This window comes from Molossus molossus, unplaced genomic scaffold, assembly GCF_014108415.1.
Source record: "Molossus molossus isolate mMolMol1 unplaced genomic scaffold, mMolMol1.p scaffold_m16_p_17, whole genome shotgun sequence".
In the NCBI taxonomy this organism is placed as follows: Eukaryota; Metazoa; Chordata; class Mammalia; order Chiroptera; family Molossidae; genus Molossus; species Molossus molossus.
The window spans coordinates 53,363,668-53,378,643 of NW_023425352.1; the positions used below are offsets into that span (position 1 = coordinate 53,363,668).

General features: G+C 35.5%; 1 protein-coding gene across 4 annotated transcripts in view; it reads right to left on the minus strand.

The window, feature by feature from the left end:
- Positions 1–14,976, minus strand: part of MICU1 (mitochondrial calcium uptake 1) — a 247,151-nt gene that overhangs the window by 119,453 nt on the left and 112,722 nt on the right. For 3 of the 4 annotated variants that reach the window (XM_036264790.1, XM_036264789.1, XM_036264791.1), the window contains one exon: positions 4,627–4,741. In XM_036264790.1, coding sequence (XP_036120683.1) covers positions 4,627–4,741 — 115 coding nt within the window. Of the gene's footprint in view, positions 1–4,626; positions 4,742–5,887; positions 5,894–14,976 lie in introns of all 4 variants that reach the window. The other variant, XM_036264788.1, reaches the window with a different exon arrangement.

Here is a 14,976-nt window from a genome sequence, read left to right on the forward strand (position 1 = left end):
ACAACAACAACAACAACAACAAAAGATTATAACAATACTGAAGGAACTTAGCAAGAACTACAAGGTACTTAGTGAGAAGTACAAGTGAAAAAGGACAAAGAAACCATAAAAATATTCAAAAATGAAAAATACAATATCTGAAATGAAGAATATAGTAGAAAAAATAAACAGTAGAGTGGATGTAGCAGAAAATGAATCAGGGATTTGGAAGACAAAGCAGCAGAACACACCAATCAAAGCCACAAAAAGGAACTCCTGAAACAACAGGAAGCATACCAACATCTGCATCAGAGGGTCACCCGAAGGAGAAAAAAGTGAGCAAGGGATCAAGAACCTATCTGAAGAAATAATGACTGAAAACTTCCATAACATGGTGAAGGAAATTGTCACACAAGTCCAGGAAGAGCAGAGAGTCTAAAACAAGATGAACTCAATGAGGCCCACACCAAAACACATCATAATTAAAATGTCGAAGGTTAAAGACAAAGAGAGAATCTTAAATGCAGCAAGAAAAAGATAGTTAAGTACAAGATTGTTCTCTTAAGACCGTGAGCTGATTTCTTAACAGAAACATTTTTATTTATTTATTTTTTAAATATTTTTTCTTGTGGGGGAGGAGGGTATCAATGGGAGAAAAAGGAGAAATATCTGTAACAAACATAAATTAATTAATTAAATTTTTTAAAAAAAGAAAAGACAGAGCCAGCAACTGCTTATCACAATGTTCTTCAGCCGCGCACCAAGACACCCACTGCCTGCTCCTAGTACTCCTTCAGCAGCAGAAGATGACGACGCATCTGCTGAAGATACTGCACCACCTGAAGACTCTCCTACTGAGGTCGTGCCTTCAGAGGAGCAGTAACCTTGCTCTTCTTTGCTGTGCAGTACATCTCTCCATCTTCATCATCGAACAAGTTGCACTGTTTTCATAGGTTAGTGGTTGTGTGTAAGAACTGTGTGTCTGTAATTAAATGTACAATAATAATAATATGATATTTATAACATCTGTCTTATTTTTTCTTATTTTGTCCAATACGTTGAATAATACGAGTGTAATGGTGACTAAAGCGTGTTATTTCATATCTAGAGGGCTCTAATAATGTTAAAAAATGTATTTAGAAGTTCGTAAACAGGTTTTCTATGCTCTAACTGCAAAAATATTCGATTTATAAATAAAGAATCCTACTTCGTGGAAATTCATTTCTCGCGGTAGAGTCTGGAACTAATTAACCACTATAAACAAGGCTGACTGTATTGAATTATTTGCTGTTTAAATAAATGACTGAAATTCGCTTAAAAAATATGTTTTTTCTTTATTGATTTTAGAGAGAGAGGGAAGGAGAGGGAGAGAGAGACAGAAACATCAATGAGAAAAACATCAATTTTAGATTAGAAGCGACTGCCATGAAATATTCAAAGTAATCAGAAGCAAGGTCCCTAAAATCAAGACTGTTTTACCCAGCAAGGCTATCATTTAAAATTGAAGAAGAAATAAAGAGCTTCCTAGACAAGAAAAAGCTAAAGGAGTTTGTTACCATCAAACCACTATAACAAGAAATATTAAAGGGTCTCCTTTAAGAACTAGGAAAAAAACAAGAGGGTTCAGTTCCCGCTAGGGGCACGTACCAAAAAAAAAAAAAAAAAAAAGAACAAAATGGCAATAAATATATACCTATCAATAATCACTTTAAATGTAAATTGATTATATGCTCCAATCAAAAAACACAAGTAGCTGAATAAGAAAACAATACCCATATATATGCTGTCTACAAGAGACTCACCACAGAATGAAAGATACACACAGACTAAAAGTAAATAGATGGAAAAAGATATTTTGTGGAAATGAAGACACACACACACACAAAAATGCTGGGGTACCAATACTTACATCTGACAAAATAGACTTTAAAACAAGGCTATAGTCAGAGACAAAGAAGGACACAACATAATGATAAAAGGAGCAATTCAACAAGAGGATATAACCCTTGCAAACATTTATGCACCCAATATAGGAGCACCTAAATATGTTAAGTAAATCTTGATAAACATAAAGGGAGAGACTGACAGCAATATAGTCTTAGTAGAGAATTTTAACAACCCATTGACATCAAATGGATAGAACTTCCAGAGAGATAATCAACAAGGAAATGATGTCCTTAAATGACACACTGGATCAGATGGATTTAATTGACATATTCAGAGCATTTCACCCTAAAGCAGCAGAATTGAAGTACACGTGGAACATTTTCTAGGATAGATCACAGGTTAGGACACAAAACAAGTCTCAGTAAATTTACAAAGACTAAAATCATATCAAGCATCTTCTCTGACCATATGGTATGAAACTAGAAATCAAGCACAAGAAAATAACTGGAAAAGATACACAGACATGGAGGCTAAATAACGAGATCAGGGAAGAAATAAAAAAATGCTCTGAAACAAATAAAAATTAAAACACAAGAACCTAAACTCTATGGAACACAGCAAAAACAGTCCTAAGAGGGAAATTCATAGCATTACAGGCCTATCTCAAGAAACAAGAAAAATCTCAAATAAACAATCTAACTTTACACTTAAAGAAACTTGAAAAAGAACAACAAACAAACCCTAAAGTGAACAGAAAGAAGAAAATAATAAAGATCAGAGTAGAAATAACCTGGCCAGTGTGGCTCCATGGATTGAGCACTGATCCATGGACTGAGAAGTCCCGGTTTGATTCCCAGTCAGGGCACATGCCTGGGTTGCGGGCTCGATCCCCAGTGGGGGGCATGCAGGATGCAGTCAATTGATGTTTCTCTCTCACAGTGACATTTCTATCTCTCTCTCCCTTCTTCTCTCTCTAAAAAAAATCAATAAAAACATATTAAAAATAAAAAACATCAGAGCAGAAATAAATGAAATAGAATCTAAGGAAACAATATAAAAAGATCCATAAAACCAAGAGCCGGTTCTTTGAAAAGATAAACAAGATTGACTAACCTTTAACCAGAGTCATCAAGAAAAAAAGAGAATCTAGATAAATAAAATCAGAAATAAAAGAGAAGTAACAACTGACACCAAAGAAACACAAAGGATTGTAAGAAAATATTACAAACAACTATATGTCAACAAATTGGACAATGTGTATGAAATGGGTAAATTCCTAGAAACATACACTCTTCCAAAACTGAATCAGGAAGAATCAGAGAATTTGAATAGACAGATTACAATGAGTCACACTGAAGCAGTAATAGAATAAAATAAACAAACAAACAAAAAACTCCCAACAAACAATACTCCTGGACCACATGTCTTCCCAGGAGAATTTTCCCAAATATTCAAAGAAGAACTGCACCTATCCTTCTCAAACCATTCCAAAAAATTCAAGAGGAGGTAAGACTCCCAAGCTCATTTCATGAGGCCAGCATTATTCTAATTCCAAAAATGGAGAAAGACACTACAGAGAAAGAAAATTATAGGCCAATATCCATAATAAACATAGATGCTAAACTCAACAAAATATTAGCAAACTGGATCCGGCAATACAATAAAAGATCATACAACATGATCAAGGGGTATTTATTCTGAGGATGCAAGGTTGATACAATATCCACAAATCAATAAAAATGATACATCACATAAACAAAATGAGGGATGAAAACCACATGATCTTATCACTAGATGCAGAAAAAGCATTTGATAAAACCCATCACCCATTTATGATAAAAACTCTCAGCAAAGTGGGATTAGAGAGAACATATATCAATGTAATAAAGGCCTTATATGACAAACCCACAGCTAATGTCATACTCCATGGGCAAAAACTACACGCGTTTCTCTTAAGACCAGAAACAAGACAGGGATGTCCGCTTTCACCACTCTTACTCAACATAGTACTGGATGTCCTAGTAATCAATGCTCTATATAAGTCAAATTTGAGTTTTATGTCTTAAACAGTAATACTGGAAGATTAAAAAATGAATATTAAACACAATTAGAACAACTGAACCAATTTTCTTCTTTAGTGAAAGAAATAATAGATCAATTATTTCTGGGGAAGTAGAAACATTAATGAAGGCTATATAAGAGTCGGCAATATATAATTCATCCCGACAGAATACAGTTAAAGGTTGATGTAACTTTTTAGTTGTTTCTCTCTCTCTCTCTTTTTTTTTTAATCCTTACCGGAGGACATTTTTTCATTTTTTGTTCAGACAGAGCGGGAGGGAGAGAGAGGAAGAGAGAGAGAAAGAAACATCGATGTGAAAGGGACATCGAGTGGCCACCACCCGCATGACCCAACCAGGGCCAGGGACAAACTGCAACCGAGGTACGTGCCCTTAGCGGGAACTGAACCCGGTGTCTCTGGACTACAGGTCGACGCTCTAACCGTTGAGCCAAACTGGCCAGGGCTGTTTCTCTTTTTTTAACTTTACCTGGATACTTTGGTTTTCTTCTTTCTCAAGTGGTTCTATACTCAAGTTTCAGGAAATTCAAGATAAGTGAAATTTTAAATAACATAATCAATTAACTCTATTAATATGTCATTTCCCCCTCCAATCAACTTAACTCTTTTTATAGTCCTGTATGCTCCCTATAAACTAAAACAAAACAAAACAAAATAAAAAAATAAAAGTTTATACTTACTAGAAAGAACAGTTGTAAGGAAAATATAATCTGAAAAAGATATGAGTCCACATTCTCCAAGGGTGTAAAATATACTGCCTTCATCAGCAAATTTTTCTCGTTCCTGGGCAATTTTCTATTAAATACATGGGTCCCACCAAAAGATAAAAAGAAGATACAGCAGAATGAGAACATAACAAGTTAAAGATGAATCACCATTTATATGACAGTTTTATGATATTTATCATAAGCATTTCTCTGATGGTCATTCCAAACTAATGGATCCTTTACAGTTTTCAAGATAATTAAAATGATAAGACAAAAGATAATTTTGTTTCAACACTGGCTTATTATGAACACTGGAAAATAATTTCAATTTTACAAACTCTTGCTATTTAATATATATAGACCCACTTCAGGGCTAGTTTTGTTTTTCAGTTTTAAAAACAATCTACCTTATTCTATAGAAGTATATAAAGTAGAAAAAAATCAAAACAAATAAAAAAGCTGAAATAAAGTCAGTTCCAACTGACCAAGAAAACTGTATTACTAGTAATTAGAAATAAAGAGGTAAGCAACTATTTCCAAGGACCACATAAATAAATGCTCAGAAAACTAACTTCTGAAATACTAATTTTAATTGTTTCTTATGACCCCCAAGAATCTTAGTTTTGGAACACAGATCAGCTTGCAGAGTAAAGAGCATCTCTAAAATATAATGGAAAAATCAGACATGCATGCCAAGCCTTACACATGGTTTTAATTATATTTACTATTACCTTGGTGAAAGCTCCTAAATTTCGGCTCTTTGATGAAACTCTCTTAAAAGTCAGCTTTTACTCTAAGTATACATTCCTTTTCTTTATAAAGCTCACAAGAGAGTTAATTATCAGCTTCAGTAATGGTCCGTCAGGCAAGTGGTTTCTTCCTGGGTGTTTAATCAAAACTACCCCGTTTTCTGAATTCCTAGCTGAATTATAAACTTATTGGTGACATTGAAGATATTTTAAAAAACTGAAAAGGATCCACTAAAGTGTTAGACTTAAAACTAATTTCTGTTAAGTTCTGGGGCAACCAAAGATATTTGAGGAATTATTCTGGGTACCAAAAAAAGAAATATGAAGTTTCAAGAACCCAAAGCAACAAAGCATGACTACAGTAATAATATCATGCAAGCACAAATTAATAAGCAGCATCGCAAACATAACCTTAGGAGAAATATCATGAAAACTAAACCAACAAGCACCACCAGCATCCAGGTACACACTATCCAATAGGTTACCTCTGTCTAGTGAAGATCCCATCATACACCACAAAGGAAAGAAAACTAGTTAACCAATTGAAAACACAAATACCAAGTGAATTATCATGATCTTCTTAGTAAACCCACTGATAGCCTTTACTGAATATTTGTTCATTCATATGAAATAGTAACCAGAGAAAGGTAAAAATCCATAGTTGAATGTCAACAAAGCAGTACTGGGTTTTGATGGCAGATTCTACTTAGGAAAGGGTTTCTCTGACGCATTTATGATGGACAGAAAGCATGGTCCTGGCTTGACAGCATTTAGAGATTTCTTTGAGCCGACAACAAAAATGAGCTCAGCCCAATATGTTCAAATTAATGTTGGACCTCATACCACACCGGATCTTCTACCAAGAGATTAAACACAGATTTCAGTAAAAACAAAACAAAACACTGTTGGATGAAAATAGGAGCAGCTAAGCCTTTCACTGGGAAGGTAATATTTTAATTTCTCAAAATAAAAGAAGTAAATAGTTACATGTTTTACATTATCCAAGATACTGCAAAAGTAAAGCATGTGAATAAAATACGCAAAATGAGAATCAGCTTCAAAAGGCATACCATCACTAGCCAGAACAATAAATGTGTACAGAAGCTGAGCATCATGTAATAATCTTATGGAGAGAATGGTATAAGCAAACAAAAATAATTTATTGGGATCCAGAAGTTGAAAAACAGACAAAAATCTAAGGACAGTGGCAGCTAAGCAAAGAAGCATATCTAACATTATTTTTCCTAATAATCATCTGGAGGATGTTGCAGCTTAGAAGATAACAAAAAGACAAATCTAGTTTTGTTGGTAACTTTTAATTTTGATACATTTTTCAACTCAGAAAAATGAAAAGATCCATATACTTTTTACTCAGATTCACCAATAGTTTACACATTACCCTATTTGTATTATCATTTTATAAAGATATATATTTTCTTTTGCACTATTTTGAAAATTGGAGACATTTTACACTTTACACTTAAATATTTAAGTATATATTTTCTATAAAGACATTCTCTTACATATCACAGTACAAATTTAATAAAACCAGGATGCTTAACATACTTAATACTAATGCATACTATTATCTAATCCACAGTCTAATCCATGTTGTAGCATCAATCAGTATTCCTTTTTATTGCCAAATAATATTCTATTGCATATATTACCACATTTGTTTACCCATTCATCTAATGAAGGATATTTGGATTGTTTCCACCTAGGGCTACAATGTACAGTTACGTACAGATATTTGACTATCTGCTTTCAATTATTATTAGAAATGAATTTTGCACTCCCAGACAGGCTAGATGACATTTCACTGCAACCTCATGAAAACACCTGGGCCAGAACCACCTAGCCAAATTGCTCCCAAATTCCTTATTCACAGAAGGCACAAAAGACAAGAAACAATTACTGTTGTTTTAAGCCACTAAGCTTCAAATTTGTTACTCAACAATTAAAAACAAATACAGCTAAATATATTTATTAAAAATATTTCTGCTAATCTGTGGCTTATAACTTCTATTTTGACAATCAAGCTTAAAATTTTCATAAAGTCTAATTTATCAAGTTTTTCCTTTATGATTATTGCTTTCTATATGCTGTCCAATAAATTTCTGCCGATCTCTTGTCCATAAAAATACTCTCTTATATATTTTTTTGAAGCCTTATAGTTATAGATTTTACATTTAGGTCTGTGATCCATTTCAAGTCAATTTTGGGTATAGTGACATTACAAGGTAAGGATTATTATTTTTTTTAATATGGACATGCAGTTGCTTCTAAACGATTTGTTAAAAGCAAATTGACTATATAAGTATGGAATTACTCTTCTATATTTTCTGATTTGAGTAGCCCATTTTCTTTGGAAGGTCTTTTGATAACCAGCAAAGTGTATGTTTGTTTTTCAAAGTATAAATAAACATTGAATTATTTAAATGGTTTCTAAAAAGGCAGCTCAAGAAACTCTGCATGAGATCCATTTGGGGTCATGATTTAGGCTTAGCCACCCCCACCATTAAGACAATTATGAAGTCACTGAGCAGATCTTCAACTGTATATTAACTGAGATTTACTATTGGACATACCTCCACAGAAGCTATGTTATGACATTTTACAATGTTAATTAGTGACTTTCTACAGGAAGGCATCCCTCTTCTACTTCATGGGATATGTCTATATTTGCAACCTTCAGTCCTCTAACGGAGAAAAGATCTCTGTTTGTGTGGCTATACATGAGACCTCTGCTGTACTGAGTAGAATGACAGGGAGCAAGAGAAGGTCCCCCTACCCCCAAAAAATAAGCCAAATTGTTATACAAAAGAAAATACTGAAGATACCTAGAAGGAAAGAAATAGATGAAAAAAGGACCCTAGAAAAGTGAACAAAAATGGAGGAGCCCTGATCAGAGAGGAATAGAAAGTATCAAAATTGGGAAAAACTGAGGAAAGAGAAAGCATGTGTGTGTACGTGTCCACTTTTGAAAGAACAGAAAATGTGTGTGTTTTGCAGAAGCTCCTTAAAAATCAGAAAGATGTTTAAAGAGGACTTTAAAATTAGCCATGCTTTGTGATGTGTCCTGTGCAGTAAAATCTTCCAATTCGTTAAAGGTCTACATTATTCTCTCATGCTACTGGGGTATAAGGAAAGAGGGAAAAAAGGTACATGTATGCTTTCTAAAGTATCTACTTGTCAAAGAGTGTCAGGTATATTTAGATTTATACAGGGGTGGGCAAAAGTAGGTTAATAATAATTATAAAAATATAATAATTAATAAATGATATACAAATACACTCTGTGATTTGCATATTCACAACTACAAACCTCATTTTGCCATCCTCTGTACATCTAATTTGTTAACTCTAAGAATTTATAAGTTGTTGAGTATCCGAAACTCCAAAGATGATTCTTATAAAATTCATGACATATATTAATTACAAACACCAAAATTGTCATAAAACCATCAAATTTGATCCCTTAAATTATTTAAAGCTAGAAGGAGAATCAAACAAATACGTCAAAATTTGGGAGGAAATAGGAGCAACGTGAAAACCAATTTTTAGACTATTTTGTGTTAAATGGCTGCTTCTTAGCTGGTCTCTTAAAATCAAAGGCTGGCTGTACCATAAATTATACCCAAAGATCTCTAGCCATGACACAGAGGGGATCTGTAAAAAAAAACAACAACAAGAAAAAAACACTACTATTTGAGTTTGATAATGAATACAAGTTTTAAAGCTCTGAAGTATGGTAAAATGAAAAATCAAGATTCAAGGACAAAAAAGTATAGGGAAGGTTTTGGGTTTTTCTTACTCCAAGGTCTCATCAATGTTTAACTGCAAATTGAGAATGTTAAATAAAAAGTTTCTTCACTTAATCTTTTGAATAGTGTTTAATCTTTGACTAAATTTTTTTTATTTAATTAAACTTAATTTTATTAAGGTTATATATGTATACAAACAAATCACATACACACAAAAAATTACTGTATTAAATTGGGATCTCTCTCTTTTTTTTTTAATCAGAAGTGTGAGTTTATTGATTTTTGTTACAGATGTTTCTCCTTTTCACCCCACTGATTCCCCCCCTCTGCCTTCTTCCCTGCCCTGTCCCCGGTTTATTGTCCATGTCCACTGTTCACGCATACATGCATATAAGTTCTGTGGTTTATCTCTCCCCCATCATTGCCTCTTCTGGGGATTGTCAGTCTGTACCCCACATCCACGTCTCTGGGACTACCCCACTCCTCAGACTATTATGTTCATTATATTCCACAAATAAGTGAGATCATATGATACTTGTCTTTCTCTGTTTGCCTTGTTTCACTTAGGATGATACTTTCCAGGTCCCTCCATGTAGTCTCAAAGGATAAGAGGTCTTTCTTTCTTACAGCTGCACAGTACTCCATTGTGTATATGTACCACAACTTTTTTGTCCGTTCATCTACTGATGGACACTTGGGCTGTTTCCACATCTTAGCTATTGTAAATAGTGCTGCTACAAACATGGGGGTACATATATTCTTTCTGGTTGGTGTTTCAGGCTTCTTAGGGTATATTCCTAGAAGTGGAATCACTGGGTCAAATGGAAGTTCAATTTTTAATTTTTTGAGGTAACACCATAGTGTTTTCCACACTGGCTGCGCCAGTCTGCATTCCCACCAGCAGTGTACTAGAGTCCCCTTTTCTCCACACCCTCGCCAACACTTGTTGTTTGATGATTTGTTGATGGCGGCCATTCTGACAGGTGTGAGGTGATACCTCATTGTTGTTTTAATTTGCATCTCTCTGATGATTAGTGATGATGAGCATTTCTCCATATGTCTCTTAGCCATTTGTATGTCCTGTTTGGAGAGATGTCTATTTAGTTCCTCTTCCCATTTTTTTTTTTTTTTTTTATCCTCACCCGAGAATATTGTTCCATTTTTTTTTTTGTACAGATAGAGTGGGAGGGAGAGAGAGGAAGGGAGAGAGAGAGAAACATCGACGTGAAGGGACACATCGAGTGGCTGCCACCCGCATGACCAACCAGGGCCGGGGACAAACTGCAACAGAAGTACGTGCCCTTAGCGGGAACCGAACCCGGGTCTCTCCAGACCGCAGGCCGACGCTCTAACCGCTGAGCCAAACTGGCCAGGGCCCTCTGCCCATTTTTTAATTGGGTTCTTTGTCTTCCTTTTGTGGAGTTGTATGAGCACTCTATATATATAGAAAATTAACCCCTTATCTGATATATCATTGGCAATCATGCTCTCCCATACAGTGGGTAGCCTTTCCGTTTTGATGATTGTATCTTTCGCTGTGCAAAAGCTTTTGAGTTTGATGTAGTCCCATGTGTTCATTTTCTCCTTTGTTTCTATTGCCTTAGGTGATGTGTCAGTGAAAATTCTGCTGCGTATGTCTGAAATTTTGCTGCCTACGGTTTCTTCTAGGATTTTTATGGATTCATGAGTCACATTTAAGTCTTTTATCCATTTTGAGTTTATTCTTGTGTATGGTGTAAGTTGATGGTCTAGTTTCATTTTTCTGCATGTAGCTGTCCAATTTTCCCAGCACCATTTATTAAAGAGACTTTCCTCACTCCACTGTATGCTCTTGCCCCCTTTGTCAAATATTAATTGAGCCTATTGCCTTGGGTCCACTTCTGGGTTCTCTGTTCTGTTCCACGGGTCTATATGCCTCTTCTTCTGCCAGTACCACGCTGTTTTGATTACGGTGGCTTTGTAGTATAACCTGATATCTGGTAATGTGATTCCTCCAACTTTGTTCTTCCTTTTCAAGATTGCTGTGGCTATTCGAGGTCTTTATTGGTTCCATATGAACTTTTGAAGTATTTGTTCTAGTTCTTTGAAGTATGCTGTTGGTATTTTGATGGGGATTGCATTGAATCTATAGATTGCTTTGGGTAGTATGGACATTTTAATGATGTTAATTCTTCCAATCCATGAACAGGGTATGTGCTTCCAAGTTTTTATATCTTCCTCTAGTTCTTTTTTCAATGACCTGTGGTTTTCTGCGAATAGGTCCTTTACTTCTTTGGTTAAGTTTATTCCTAGGTATCTTAATTTTTTTGCTGCAATGGTAAATGGAATTGTTTTCTTAGTTTCTCTTTCTGTGAGTTCATCCTTGGTGTGTAAGAATGCCATCAATTTCTTGACATTAATTTTGTATCCTGCTACTTTGCCAAATTCATTTATTCAGTGTAGTAAATTTTTGATGGCGTCTTTGGGGTTTTCTACGTTTAGTATCATGTCATCTGCAAATAATGACAGTTTCACTTCCTCCTTTCCAATTTGGAACCCTTTATTTTTTCTTCCTGTCTGATTGCTGTGGCTAAGACTTCCAGTACTATGTTAAATAAGAGTGGCGAAAGTGGGCATCCTTGCCTTGTTCCTGTTCTTAAGGGAAATGGTTTTAGTTTTTGCCCATTGAATATGATGTTGGCTGTAGGTCTTTCATATATGGCCTTTATTATGTCGAGATATGATCCCTCTATTCCCACATTGCTGAGCATTTTCATCAGAAATGGATGCTGGATTTTTGTCGAAGGTTTTTTCGGCATCTATTGATATGATCATGTGCTTTTTATTCTTCATTTTATTTATGTGGTGTATCACGTTTATTGATTTGCGAATATTGTACCAGCCTTACATCCCTGGGATGAATCCCACTTGGTCATGGTGGATAATTTTTTTTGGTGTATTGCTGGAGCCGATTTGCTAGTATTTTGCTCAGGATTTTGGCGTCTATGTTCATCAGAGATATTGGCCTGTAGTTTTCTTTCTTTGTAATGTCTTTTTCTGGTTTTGGGATTAGAATTATGCTGGCTTCATAAAAGGAGCTTAGAAATCTTCCTTCTTCTTAATTTTTTTTTTTATCCTCACCCGAGGACATTTTTTCCATTTTTTGTACAGATAGAGTGGGAGGGAGAGAGAGGAAGGGAGAGAGAGAGAGAAACATCGATGTGAAGGGACACATCGAGTGGCTGCCACCCGCATGACCAACCAGGGCTGGGGACAAACTGCAACCGAAGTACGTGCCCTTAGCGGGAACCGAACCCAGGTCTCTCCAGACCGCAGGCCGACACTCTAACCGCTGAGCCAAACTGGCCAGGGCTAAATTTTTTGAAATAGTTTGAGGAGAATGGGTGTTAGTTCTTCTTTGAACGTTCGGTAAAACTCCCCCATTAAGCCATCCAGGCCTGGGCATATGTTTGCTGGGAGAGTCTTGATTACATCTTCAATTTCTTCTGTTGATATTGGTCTGTTCAATTTTCTATCTCTTCTTGGTCCAGTTTTGGGACACTATGTGTTTCTAGAAATTTGTCCATTTCGCTTAGATTGTCGAATTTGTTGCCATATAATTGTTTATAGTAGTTGTTAACAATCTTTTGTATTTCCGTGGTGTTGGTTGTTACTTCTCTTCTTTCATTTCTGATTTTGTGTATTTGGGTTCTCTCTGTGTTTCTTGCTGAGTGTAGCTAAGGGTCCATCAATCTTGTTTATCTTTTAGAAAATTCAGCTGTTTCATTGATTCTTTGAATTGTTTTTTTTGGTCTCTATGTCGTTTATTCTGCTCTGATCTTTACTATTTCCTTCCTTCTACTTGCTCTGGGGTTTTCTTTTTGTTTGCTCTCTAGTTCTTTAAGTTGTGAGGTTAGATAGTCTATCAGAGATTTTTCTTGTTTTTTGAGGTAGGCCTGTAGTGCTATGAACTTCCCTCTCAGAACTGCTTTCACTGCATCCCATAGATTTTGTGTTGTTGTGTGTTCATTTTCATTTGTTTCCATGAAGTTTTTGATTTCTTCCTTGATCTCCTCGGTGACCCATTCATTGTTTAATAACATGCTATTAAGCTTCCATGTGTTCAAATATCTTTGTATGTTCTTGTAATTGATTTCTAGTTTCATGCCATTGTGATCTGAGAAGATATTTATATGATTTCAGTCTTCTTGAACTTGTAGAGACTTAGTTTGTGCCCTAACATGTGGTCTATCCTTGAGGATGTCCCATGTGCGCTTGAGAAGAATGTGAATTCTGTAGTTTTTGGGTGTAATTCTCTGTAGATATCTTTTAAATCCATTTGGTCTAGTGCTTCATTTAGAGTCTCTGTTTCCTTGCTAATTTTTTGTCTAGAGGATCTATCCAGTGATGTCAGCGAGGTGTTGAAGTCCCCTGCTATGATTGTATTGCTATCGATTTCTCGTTTGAAGTCCTCCTGAAGATTTTTAATATATTTTGGTGCTCCTATATTGGGTGCATATATGTTTATCAAGGTTATATCTTCCTGTTGGATAGATCCTTTCAATATTATGTAGTGGCCTTCTTTGTCTCTAGTTATGGCCTTCATTTTGAAGTCTATTTTATCAGATATGAGTATTGCTACCCCAGCTTTTTTTCCTTTCCGTTTCCTTGGAAGACTTTTTTCCATCCCTTCACTTTCAACCTGTGAGTCTTTTGTTGTGAGGTGGGTCTCTTGTAAACAACATATAGATGAGTCATGCTTTGTTATCCAATCAGCTACTCTGTGTCTTTTTTTGGGAGCATTCAATCCATTTACATTTAAGTTGATTATTGATATGTACTTATTTATTGCCATTTTTGTTTAGTGTGGTTCCATTTTTCTTCCCATTTCTCCTGCTAATTACAGCAGTCCTTTTAACATTTCTTTCAGTGCTGGTTTGGTGCTCATGTATTCCCTTAGCCTTTTTTTTTGTCTGGGAAGCTCTTTATTTGACCTATTTTGAATGATAGCCTTGTGGGTAGAGTAGTCTTGGATTCAGATCCTTGTTTTTCATGACCTTGATTACTTCATGCCATTCCCTTCTGGCCTGTAGTGTTTCTTGTGAGAAGTCAGCTGAGAGCCTTATGGGGTTTCCTTTGTAGGTAACCTGTTGCTTATCTCTTGCTGCTTTTAGGATTCTGTCTTTGTCATTAATTTTTGGCAGTTCGATTACTATGTGTCTTGGTGTGGGCCTGTTTGGGTTCTTCTTACTTGGGGCTCTCTGTGCTTCTTGAACTTGAATGCCTTCTTCCCTCACCAAATTAGGAAAGTTTTCTGTCACTATTTCTTCAAATATATTCTATATCCCTTGCTCATTTTCTTCTTCTTCGGGGACTCCTATGATGCGAATATTACGTTTCCAGTTGTCCCACAGTTCTCTTAAGCTGTCTTCCTGTTTTACAATAGTTTTTTTCTTTTGGTTTTCTGATTGGTTGATTTTTTTCTACCCTGTCTTCTAATTCACTGATCCGGTCCTCAGCTTCCTCTACTCTGCTTTTTAGACCTTCCAATGTGTTTTTCATTTCTGATATGTCGTTTTTAACTTCCAACTGGTTGATTTTCAACATTTCTATGTCTTTACTCATGGTGCTCATGTCCTTACACATGCTGTTGAGCTTCCTCAACATCATGGCTCTGAATTCTAGTTCTGTTAACTTGCTTAACTGCACCTCATTTATCTCATCTTCGGTAGAGGTCTCTTGTCCTTTCATTTGGATTTTGTTTTTGTTTTTCAACATTTTGGCTATCACAGTGGGTTTTGGAGTCTGCCAAATTTTCCCTGTGGGTGT